Here is a 12653-nt window from a genome sequence, read left to right as displayed (position 1 = left end):
TGCCTAATCTGGCCTCAGTGGGAGCAGATATGCCTAATCCTCCAAAGATGTGAGGCCCAAGGGAGGGGAAAAACCTGGTGTGTGTGTGTGTGTGTGTGTGTGTATGTGTGTGTGTGTGAGCATACTCTCCGAGACAGAGGGGAGGAGGAATGAGATGAGGAACTGTGGGGTGGGTAACTAGGGTAATGTCTGAAATGTAAATAAATAAAAATGAATTAAAAATTAAGAAAAGAACAGGTTTCTAAGAGATAACAATAGAACATAACAAAATAACAGGACAGAACAAAACCCATTTCATTAAATCTGGACCAGGAGACCAGCAGAAGGAGAAGAGCACAAGAGAAGAAGCAACAACAAAACAGAAACAACCAAATATCATACATATGACTGCTAGGAAATATTCAATCAAGCATCAAAATATTCATGAACCCTCAAAGAAGGTCAGAATGCTCACAAAAATTAAATGACAGCAACAGAATATAAACACATCTCAGCAACACTGCACTCATTTGTATCATATATGCACACACACACACACACACATAAAGGCAGAAGAAAACATACCAAACTATTAACAGTAACAATTCTGATAGGAAGCAGTAAGGTCTTCCTACATAGTCCAGTCTAGCCTCACACTCACTTTGTAGCTGAGGATGGCTTAAAAAGCTCGATTGTCCTACCTCAGACTTCCGAGTGCTAAGATTCCAAGTGTGTACCTGTGCCTGGCTTAGGTTTTCTTTTTTACTGTCTCATGTACAAATATGTATATGCAATTTTCAAGTTTTTCTACTATATGTATGCTTAGAACACATAAAAACTCCACTCTATTATGTATACTACTCATTGTATTCCATTTTCTAAGGAGTATTTTTTAAATTATTTGTATTATTTCCAAAACAACTTGGAGAAGCTGATGGAGATGCACACAATAGACTCAAACAAAGCAATGAAGAAAGAGATAAAGGCAAGGAATGAATTTGTACTGACCTAGTGCATACGTGTGCAGATCCACATATGTGTATGAATGTGTGTATATATAGAGATAAGAGATATGAGAGAGAGAGAGAGAGAGAGAGAGAGAGAGAGAGAGAGAGAGAGAGAGAGGGGCAAGCAGGCATGTAGACATAGATATTCATTTCCATCAAAGAACTGTTTCAGATACATAGGACTAGAGGGAGCATCTCCAACTCTCTCAGTAAAGATATGCTCTAGATATAATGAACGTGTATGCTTTGTTCCCTCAAGGTCAGAGGAAAGCATCAGATCCCCCTGGAACTGGAGTTGTGGATGGTTGTGAGCCACCATGTGGGTGCTGGGAACCAAACCCAGGTCCTCTGCAAAAGCAATAATTACTATTAACCACTGAGCCGTCTCTCCAGCCGTATACACAGTGCTTTAAGTGATGCACTGGGGTTACTGCCTAAGTGAAGCGAGTGAACCTCAGCTATGTGGTTGGAAAGACAGAGGATTCGAAGCACAGGAGCAAGACCTGCTCACAGCATGATGAGCCCAAGGAACAGCTACACGAATGCACGGACACCAAAATAAAGCCCGAAATTTAGACAGATTTCTCCTAAAATATAGCCTTGAGTCGTGAGCCTCCAAAGAGAAAACCCTGAAATATTAAAGTATACTTTAATTTCATCATTAAAGCACAGCAAGAAGACAAACATTAGCAAACTACGTTGTTCCGTTATGAACATCTCCGCCACGGCACGTACCTTCATTGATAGCATGCGGCTTAATGATGCAGCAGGTACAATTGGTAAATTTAGCCGTGTTTGCTGGTCCACAGCCTCCGCTTGAAGGAAAAAATAATTCCATTTCCTAAAAACAGGGGAAGATGAGAAAAAAGATTTGACACAGATGATGTCTTATCTGAAACTTGAAGACTTGGAGATACACAATTACACTTAAGAGTTTCAAGACAGAAAGTCTTTGCGGCAAGTTTTCTCAATGTGAATTTTCAAAGACTGAGAAATTTAGCTCTATTTCAGCATTGTGGTCAGAATAACATGGAAAGAGTATTAATCAAAGCAATGCAACAATGTCGTTGTGTGACCTCTATTGTAAGTGACAAAGGTCTCAACAAACTCTGAGGACTGGGAAAAAAGTATGAAGTTCTTACTTTCCCCAAAATATAGATTATAAATACAGATATGATATAAAGTTTAAAAATATGTAAAAATAAAATGAAAACAAGGATATCCCTACAGAAACAGAAACATTCATGTTTAGGAATCTGAGAATTACAGCTAATTAACAATAACTTACAACAGTTCTATTATAAACCAAAATGGGCACTAGATTATGGCGTAACTCACAAAGTGGTTATCTGCTTTGCCAATGGCTTGTTATGCCAACAAGTCAGCAATCTGAATGAACCGCAAAGACGTTCACACTCATCAGTTCTTCTAAGGACTTAAATGCTGCCCTAGGCTTTTGGCATTATTCTTTCCACTGTGTTCTCCACAAACCCCTCTGTTCCACGCTCCAGCATCTGCCAGTGAGCAAAAGACTTTCCGAATGTGCTCACTCTACAGAGCTTTACCCGATGCCCCCATCAGCACCAGGTATCCGTCACAGCTGTGACTACTGAAGGACTGTCATCTACCACATTATAAAGCTGAAGAAAAGAGCCAACTTGCAGAGCTTACTAGCTTCCAAACACCTAGAACAAAACCTGCCTCCGAGGAAGTATGTTTGAAAGATCAAACCTGCCATTCTGGGGGCAGAGGAAAGAGGCTAGTACACGTCGCCCTAGCCGACAGAGCAAGTTCCAGGGCAACTATGGCTATGGAGTGAGACCTTGATTCAAATTTACAATTAAAAAAAAATGGAAAGATAACAGATTTGTTAATATGCTATACTATTAAATTATATATTTTATTAGAATACATTGATCATATGGGGAAACAGGCTTCATGGGGACATTGTCATAGAAGCCCACGCCACTGTGATCTTACCGTCCCATGTTCCCCTCTCTTACTTCCCCTCTGTCTCCCCATCCTCTTCTCTAATGGCCCCCTTCTACTTTTATGTGTAAATATTTTTTAAAACACAAGCAAGCGAGAGAAGGAGAATTTACTCAAATACTATATATACATGAGTGATTCTGTTGGCAGAACACTTAAAAATTAATAATTAACTATTATTATTATTGACTATTGGCTTGCTTTGTCACTATAAAATTAATTTCTATAATTTTATATAAATAGATTCATACAATAGATGCTATTTTTCCTAGCTTCTTTCACTCAACAAAAATATTCTGAGATTTCCTTCCTGTAATTCATTCTTACCCCTTTTGTTTTTCTTTTTGACAAATCAGCTTCCATGGATGGCCACACAGTGGCTTGTTCACTTGTCCCTGCGGGGTGCCTGTGATATTTCTAACATGGACTATTACAAACAAGCTGTTACAAATGCTCACATCAAAGCTCCTCACAGGAGAATTCTTAATATTTTGTTAAGACCTAGATTTCTTTCTTTTTTTTTAAAAAAAAAGAAACTTCTTTTGCTTTGAAAATTTTATTACATCTGTCTGTATGTGAGTATGTGCATGGGCAGAGGCCAGAGAATGACTTACGGAAATAAATTTCTCTCCTTCCATGACATACGGGTCCCGGGTCACACAGCAGGACATGGGCTTTGCTACAAGTGTCTTTACCCACTGAGACCCTGCTGGCCCAAGACCTCGGGTTCTTGCTTCTTCATGTATGCTGCATGTTCCGGGTCTAGTCACCTACTTAGCTCACACCACTGCCTGATCTGAATTGCAAACAGACTTCTCAAATGATACATTTTTGAAATATCTACTTCAGATCCATAAACTAGTATTCTTGATTGATTTAAGTCACAAATACGAGCCTCAGCAATTTAGTCTTTTACAGAAAGATGGGTGGCAACAAATGTCAGATTTTGAGAAAACTGCACTCCACAACTGCGACCAACAGGACTAATTTTAAAAGGGGGTGTGGCTTTGAAACAGTACTTGATCCTAGGAAACTGTCACCAGGTGTTTCCCACTACTACATTAGCTGTTCAAAACCTCCCAAAGTCCTCAGCAGGAGAAACATTTTACTTTGACACACATAAAAAAATAAATTTCCCTAAACAAAACAAAAGGAAAATATTTCTCAAAACAACTTACTCTGGCAGCAGACGCAAAAGTATCAGGGCCGTGAGCTGCATTTCTTATGCCATCTGTCCCAAAGAGGGCTCGGACGCTTCCAGGGGCATCTGACCGAGATAGCCCAGAGTTTGCAGGTCCAAGCAATCTTTTCCACTCACATATTGCGTCATCTCTTAAGATCTCCATGGCAATAACAGGCCCACTTGTGATAAACTGGATCAGTTCGCTGGGAAGCAGGGAAAAGCCCGAGTTACTTCTCTACAACAGTCTAGACAACCTGCTAGACAATGAAGATATGTTAGGACATCAGTAAGTTTTTGTGATCTATTTCTGAGCACAGGGAAGTGTATGAAGAGGCAAATGTGCATGAACACAGTGCCTTAATAGCCACTGAGTTTGTTACATAATCATTACAGAAGATATATGACAAGGTCACTTCTGTTTGTCAAGGGAGGGAACACTTGTTGAATTTGGATGATTTCGCCAACTTAAAATGCATATCGTTGATCTGATCTTTCCCTGCTACTCTAAGGACAAAGGTGATTCCATTTTATTTCCCAATGGTTTACCACAGCAATCAGATAGAATGTTATAATAACAAAGTGACAGGCATGGTATTTCATAACATTCTCAAGAAGAACTTATTTAATTCTGTAGTGTGTAACTACTGGAATGCAGAGAGTGACAACTCTAAATCAATGTGATAAAGAAAAAGAATCTCAACAGGCCTTCAAAAACAAGCCTTTATTAGGAGGAAACCTACCCTGGGTGATGATATCTAAATGATGGACCAGACACACCGGCTTTTATTGAAGTTTATGTCTGAGTCCCAGTTCCCTGGGAATGAAAACTGACACTTCATTTTATGTTTCTATTACTTCATGTGCACACAGTGCAACAATAAATTTAACTTGAAATAAGTGACATCCTGCCTCTTGTCTTCTTAAGTAGAGGCAAAACAGAGAGAGGATAGGGCCTTCCTTCTCCTTCAGAGAAAGGAAGTCAGTGTACAGGCCTTCCCGTGCCTCCTGCCTTACACTGAATTGTTTACTAGCTTCTGAGCCTTTCACTAATCCCTCCAGTTCACTTAGAAGACCATTTCCAAAAAATAACATGTAGAAGGAAGTATCTATATCCACTATACTAAGAGGACAAGACCTCCTCAAGCTTCTGCTAGACTTTAGCAGCCAAAACCAAAACAAAACAAAAAGAAGAAAAGGGAGGGAAGGAAGGAAGGAAGGAAGGAAGGAAGGAAGGAAGGAAAGAAGGAAGGAAAGAAGGAAGGAAGGAAGGAAGTTAATTATCTGAATATCAATATTATCCACATCAGAATCTAAGCCATAAAATAAGAACCAACCTCAAACAATCTTTAATCCAGTATCCAGTTAATACAGAATTCTCTAATGTGGCATGTGACAACTGAAGGAATGGTGGGCTACTGAGAAGATACTGATCATGACTGACTTCCAGTTACTGTGGCTAGTCATTTGTTAAGTCTCAGTGCCACAGAACCAGCTAATTCATTCCTTAAAACTTTCTGCACATGAATTATATAGAAAATATTAAACTAGGATCTGTGATTTAGTGTTATAAAGACATACAAAGAATATAAAACAAAGAAAAATTGCCAAACAAATGTATATGATAACTCTAACAAAGTTTAGGAATATTTTATACTATATGATATGATAGTTTATATATGATAGTTTATAAGATATGCTATACAATAATTTTATTACATAAACATTCTTTTTTTAAAGTTATTTTTCTATGTATGATACCAAATAAAATGTCTGTCGCAGCAGATTGGCTAATATTTCATTTGTCTTTATTAGAAATTTATCATTCCTTTGTCAGTGACAATGAGTATGCACATTATTCACTTTAATTATATCCAAAATACTTAGAATAGATTTCAGTTTCTAACATATATGATTAGCCATTTCCAAAGGAACAAACTACATATCCTTATTTAATTCTCTGACTATTGCTTTGTCCATACAAAATACAAAAAGGCCTTAAAGCACAACAAAGCACCAACATAAAATATAATTACAAACACGGTCTTTTAATTCAGTGAGATATAAAAAAGATGTTTCTTAAAACAAATAGGTCACCCATTTGTTTCTGATTAAAGGTTCAAGTATTGAGTGGTGGATGTAAAGTCTTATTTAATAAAAGTATAAAGAAAACAAGTTTAGTCCCCAACCTGAGTACCTACTTATAAAACGGTCTTGAGTGGTGGTCCACATGAAAGTCTGTTGCTTCTTTCCTATATGATAATAAAAATAAGAATAGTTAAAATTTATGAAAATAGTTTTTTTAGTTTATATTAGCAAACTAAAATAAATATTAAACACACACATACACACACACACACACACACACGCGTGCACACGCACGCACACACGATCTGTATATAAACTAATTAATGATTTTTCCACCAAACAGCATATTCCAAGTAAGGGAAGATATAGAATTAAAGTAAGAGGATATTTTTACTTTTTTATTAATGTTACACTTCATCTGTTTTACTAGCATCTCATTGTATTTTTAATACAATGTTAGATATCAGATCAGTAAGAGTGTTTGTTATTTAAAGTCTAAACAAGTTACATAAAAAATGGACATCTTCTGATTCAAAATTAGAATTAATTTTAAGCTTTAGAATTTAGGTTCCAGATTATTTTATTGTTTGTCATTGGTTGGGAATAAACCGAGGTCTCACTCATGCTAGGAGGGAACTGCTGCTCAGCTATATGCCAAGCCCCTGCATATTTTAATTTACTAGTTGTCACTTAATTCTTAGTTAGATATCTTCAAGGAAAAGATCTATCTATATATTTGTATTTTTTAATTTCTTGACAAATTATACATATTAAAATCTACATTTCTACTAAAAGTATCTATACAGACAATAAAAAGATACTATAACCTAAACTGGTAAGCTTAAAGATCTAAAAATAAAAGGCTTTTTCTGCCCCATCAAAACCATTACTGTGAAGCTTTCTTATTGGATTGAAAAGATTTTATACTATGTAACAACTATATATAAACACCAACTAATTTTTTAAAATGTTAATGTTAATGTTAAATTTTAAATGTAGGGGATTTAGCCTGCATGTCTGCTTAGCACATGCATGCAGTACCTGCTGTGCTCCAGAAGAGGGCATCACACCCCCTAGCGTTACAGATGGTTGTCTACCACCGTGTGGGTGCTGGGAACTGAACTGGGGTCCTCTGGAAGAGTAGCCAGTGCTTTTCACTGCTGAGCCATCTCTTCAGCCCCTCAACTATTTTTAAAAATTGCAAATAAACTAAAAGTGTTCACTAACAAAAACAAACAAATAAACAAACAAAAAAACCCACAACCTTTTAGGTTTGAGAAATAATTTTGTATACAATGCTTTTAAGACCTTATCAATGGCTAAGGAGGCCATAGGCCATCGTGGGAAATTCAATGTTGTTCTTTAGCTAAATTGTCGAACTGTCTTCTATGTGACTGTGTGTACCTACAGGCAAATGCTGCTCTCAAGAACCTTACTCTTATAAGCCTCTTCCCAGTGAACATCGATGGATGCGAAGACTCAAGGATACTCAAGGTACCAAGAGGAGATCGTTAGGGACTCAGCCTTAAGGAGCTCTCAGCCCTAGTGCTGAGTGCTAAGTCCTAACCAAGGTATTTATACCATACCCTGCAAGGCTCAGGGGCGATCACAGAGGCAAGGGCGGAACGAGTGTAAGAGATGGATGACTGGGAGAAAGGCTGCAAAATGTAATAATCTGCTGGGCTCCACACAGCCACTGTGGTCATGAACTCAGCTGCTGTGGCTGCCTACACCGGGCCTGAGCAAGACTGGACCGGTCAAAAGGAGCACAAGTAATTTGTTACTAAGTACTAAGTACTTTGCTCCACTTTCCTACTAGTGGGTGCTCCATTAGTGGTTTACACTGGCATCATCTCAAAACAGTGCTAAAGTGTATGACATAACAGCTATGATGTCACTAGGTGATAAAGAATTCTCGTCTCCATTGGAATGCTGTAAGACCGCCATCATATATCAGTCTATCATTGACCAAAAGTTGATAGGTGCTGTGTCACTTCATTTATTTCTGTTCTACCTTGAGTCGGACCCTGGCACTGAAGGAAGGCAGACGTACCTCTCTGTTCTTTGCTTGGCACTGTGAATAATTGGTTACCATTCCCCCTTATCCTTGGATCATGATTACTTTGTGATAGAAAAGGCTTACTAGAGTAAGTCGTCTTTTCATCAAATTCTTCAAGAAATCTCTAATTAGGTTGGATAGAATTGCTTTTTGGAAAAGTAAACAGGCATTTTGGCATCACATTAGGATGAATAAAATGTAAGTAAACATCTCTAAATGATTCCCTTTTGGCAACCAGAACTAACAGAAATCATTACATGTTCACATCGTCTATTACCTTCGTACAGTACATTCTTCCATAGAAGAGATGCAGTCAGGAATTGCTGTTAGGAAAGCAGAAGGGGCTGTGGCCGTCACCACAGTTAGATGAAGGCTAAGAATCTGACAAATTCTGATGCTGAGAGCTCAGGCGCTGTTTCGCTGTTATCTGTTGTCTTGCTTTGGTCTCCATCATGTTCTATATTTGCCTCTCATTGAAACGATTTTTTTGGTTGTTGTTCTTGTTCTGTGGGCTTTCTGTTCATTTGGTTTTTTCTTTTGTGTATTTAAAGACTGATGGGAAAGCTACGTGACATTATATAACTGAAAGGGAGAGATGCGATAATTACCTTGACAGCGTCATCATTCGGAGTTTGGTTATAGTAAATCCACTTTTGTTTATCATCTCAATGATTTCTCCAGCCTTTGACACTGCATCTGGTTTGATCAGGGCTAAAGTTCTGTAAGGCAATAAAGAATGGATTTGAAAATAAAACCAGTCCTATAGTTTTTATTTATGATTACAAGCAATCATCTCCTTCACAAACATATCATTCCATTAACATCCAAATTAAGCCTATAGGGAAGTATGTTAAAGATGCTATTGCTTAAAATTTTACATAAAAACCATTATTTTTCAAAAGAAATCAAAATTAGCTAAACCTTATTTTTACAAAATAAGAGGCTGGGTGTGGAGGCACACCGTTTACTTAATTCTAGCACCGAGTGGGCAGAAGAGGTAGTTCTCTCTTGTGAGTTTGAGGCAAGCCTGGTCTACATTGAGAGTTCCAGGCCAGGCAAGAACATATAGCAAGACTCTACTCTATAAAAATAAAATAAAATAAAATACAGTAAAATAAAATAAGAGGAAGCAATGGAGGAAGAGAGGAATATGGGTAGGAAAGAACACTTAAGTTTTTATTTTTAATTTTTTATTACATGTATTTAATTTACATTTGTGGGTTTACATATGTGTGGGAGCGTGAGCATTCTAAAGCCTGTGAATAGAGGCCAAAAGACAATTTGTGAAGTCAGCTCTCTTCTCTCCTGTGGATTTCGGGGATATAACTCAGTCCTCTGTCTCAGTGGCAGGTGCCTTGACCTGTTGAGCTATCTCATCAGCCCTAAAATAGTGTGTGTGTGTGTGTGTGTGTGTTCTAAATACCCAAATTAGAAAATGCAGGTGTTTAAAACGTCTATATACTATAAGATATTTTTATAGAGAAAACTAATCTGCAAGAAATTGCATTAAATATACTAGGAATTTAGTGTTTGTTCTCTAATAACTAAAACTTAATGCATGGCGTGTTTTCAGTTGTCAATGTCCCATAAGCACTGATCAGTTCTCCCACTGTGTCTACTCATGACCAGGTTCTCTCACCCAACAACACGTGTGAACATCCAGTGCCACGGCAGCCTTTAAACATGAGGCACCCTATCTTCCAAAGCTGCCCCCAAGTCTGCACTCAGGCCAGCCGGCTCCCACAGCCCCCTCCTCACTTGCACTGAAACAAGCATTTTACGCATCAGGGGGCAGATTCAAGAGAAAACAATATGAAAACCAATATGTTAAATTAACCTCTCAACAGACAGCGAGAAGCAGATCGGTCAGCCTTGTGTTCACCAACGCAGACAGGATGCAGATTTCTGGAAAACAGCAATCCTCCCAGAACCATGCAGACAAACATCTCTCTAATGCTTCAGGCTCTAAGCAAAACTGCAGCAAACTTGTCTGTGAGAAGACAACTAGTAGTCTGCCCTAAAACAACATCCTGGACCACAGTGCAGGGGGCTTGTCAGTCCTGTGCGGTAGACTTAAAGGAGCAAACATGCTCATTTATGAAAATGTTTCATGTTCTAGGGCTAGAACAATCCACTTTAAACAACAATTTGTGATTTATGTTCTCTTTACAAGCATAAAGATGTGCTCACTTCAGAGATGAAGGACTACAGTCTCAAGAGGCATCCTTCTACTGAAGACTCTTTTTAAAACATGGGTAATACTTATTGAAGAGAAGGAAGGAAGGGAAACATGGGCAAAGGGAGAGAGGAAGGAAACAGGCAGGGAAGGAATCTTGCTATAACCTTGAAGTTTCAACACTCCTGTCTCCACTTCCTGAGATTGACAGACATGTCCTACCATGCCAAGCACCTTTAAGACAAAACTTTTAGGGTAGAAAAGAGTAGACCAGATAGTAAACAGCTATCAAGAAAGTCTAAAATACAGAATCTCAGGAAAGTTGAGACTCAAAGTTGCTTTTGACTTGCTAACATGGCCTCTGGCCATCTGAATTTTAATATGCTCTGCAGTACTTGAGGAAGAAATAGATTTTAACAGATGATAAACCCTAAAATAATTTGGGACCAAATTCTACAACTCCAGGGTAAGCCAGAAGGCACATGTTCACCTCATAGATTCAGAACTAAAAAAGAATGTTTAACTGCAGTTTTAAAGTGTGTGTGTGTGTGTGTGTGTGTACTAGTGCATGTGCAAGCACATCATGGCATACATTTGGAGATCAGAGGACAATCTGAATGGTTAAATTCTTTCCTTTTACCATATGGGCCCAGGAATCAAGTTCAAGTCATAAAACTTGGCAGCTGGCACCTTTACCCCCTGAGCCAGCTTATCAGCCCTTGAACCCAAAGCTTTGAACTTGGCTAATGCTTACACAGATGCCCACTCCTCTAGGAAACAGGCAGAAGCAAATGGTTTCGCCCCGGGAGCTAAGTAAGCTGATTCTTCCCCTCGTGTAATTCAGCATAAACACACAGTACATCCATCTTGCACATTTATGTAGTGTCCTCACACACATATTCATAACAACCACAATATAAAGATAATGAGAGAGAGAGAGAGAGAGAGAGAGAGAGAGAGAGAGCAAGCACCCACCAACATAAGGAAGAAGCAGAAGAAACACCAAAGAAGAGATAAGGACCTATAAACCTATAAATAATTCAGATTCTGGCACTATAAGTTTTGAAATAATACTTTAGAGGAGAAATGGAGACTAGATAAACTGAAAAGATCAAAAAAAAGATGACAACAGCTGATAAATGAAGAAGTTGCTGGGGAAGGTAAGTTGATAACAGTGAATTCTATCTGGATCTGGGGTTACAATGGAGATGGGGTTCAGGGACCTGTGAACCGCCTACATCTGTGAGTGTGTGAAGGCTGAGAAAACAAAAGGATATTCAGTACAACAGAACTTTATCTTGAATTTGTTAATTGTTAAAAACCTGTGGAAAACCCAGGTGGAAGTGTTCAGGAAATAGACGAACATATGGTTTTGCAGCTGGGGTGGAATGAAACATGGACAGAAACTTCTGTGCAGTTGCAGCACAGAAGTGAACAGAAATCTCTTGGTATTAATGGGAGAAGTGAGAGCCCATGAACAGAACTGTATTAATGCTGAATATCTGTGTTAAACAAACATGTGTAATTATTTGGATGTACTTAAACACTCAAAAGAGATTTAGGTCTTTCTCCTTGCCCCCACAAAGGCATCTTTAAATATCTTCTAAGCACAGATACCACCTTAAATGCAACTTGGACTACTTATACTCTTTTTCAGGGCAATAAACACATAAAATCAGGTTAAATTCCTAGACTCAGAAGTGTATTTAAATCACCCAAATGGCTGCTATTATTTACTATCCATTTGAAGTTATGATACGAATCAGAAAAAAAATGGTGAAATTTGTCAGTGAACTATACACTACTACATGCATTAACATTAACTATATTTACAAAGTCTCGATACTTCAAGTATTTATTAGTCCCTGTGGTGGACTGAATAGGTATGGGGACCGTAGACTCACATATTTGAATGCTTTGGAGGAAGTGTGTCACTGTAGGGGTGGGCTTTGAGTTCTCCTACGCTCAAGCTCCATCTAGTGTGGAGTTCAGTGTCCTTCTGCTGCCTGGGGATCAAGATGTAGAACTCTCAGCTCCTTCTCCAGCACCATGTCTGCCTGGACGCTGCCAAGCTTGTCATGATGATGATAATGCAAATAAACCTCTGAAACTGTACACCAGCCCAATTAAATGTTTTCCTTTATAAGAGTTGCCATGGTCATGGTGTCTGTTCAC

At 38.4% G+C, this 12653-nt stretch overlaps 1 protein-coding gene across 1 annotated transcript in view; it reads right to left on the bottom strand.

Moving 5' to 3' along the window:
- The window catches only part of Nme7 (NME/NM23 family member 7), a 136377-nt gene that overhangs the window by 93610 nt on the left and 30114 nt on the right, over positions 1-12653 (bottom strand). Inside the window, exons 6-9 of the mRNA XM_052200125.1 lie at positions 8911-9021; positions 6357-6407; positions 4154-4361; positions 1722-1827 (exon numbers count right to left, since the gene is read on the bottom strand). Coding sequence (XP_052056085.1) covers positions 1722-1827; positions 4154-4361; positions 6357-6407; positions 8911-9021 — 476 coding nt within the window. The remainder of the gene's footprint in view (positions 1-1721; positions 1828-4153; positions 4362-6356; positions 6408-8910; positions 9022-12653) is intronic.

This window comes from Apodemus sylvaticus, chromosome 12, assembly GCF_947179515.1.
Source record: "Apodemus sylvaticus chromosome 12, mApoSyl1.1, whole genome shotgun sequence".
Classification (NCBI taxonomy): domain Eukaryota; kingdom Metazoa; phylum Chordata; class Mammalia; order Rodentia; family Muridae; genus Apodemus; species Apodemus sylvaticus.
Note: the sequence above shows the minus strand (reverse complement) of the source record. Positions and strands in the feature narration are given on the sequence as shown.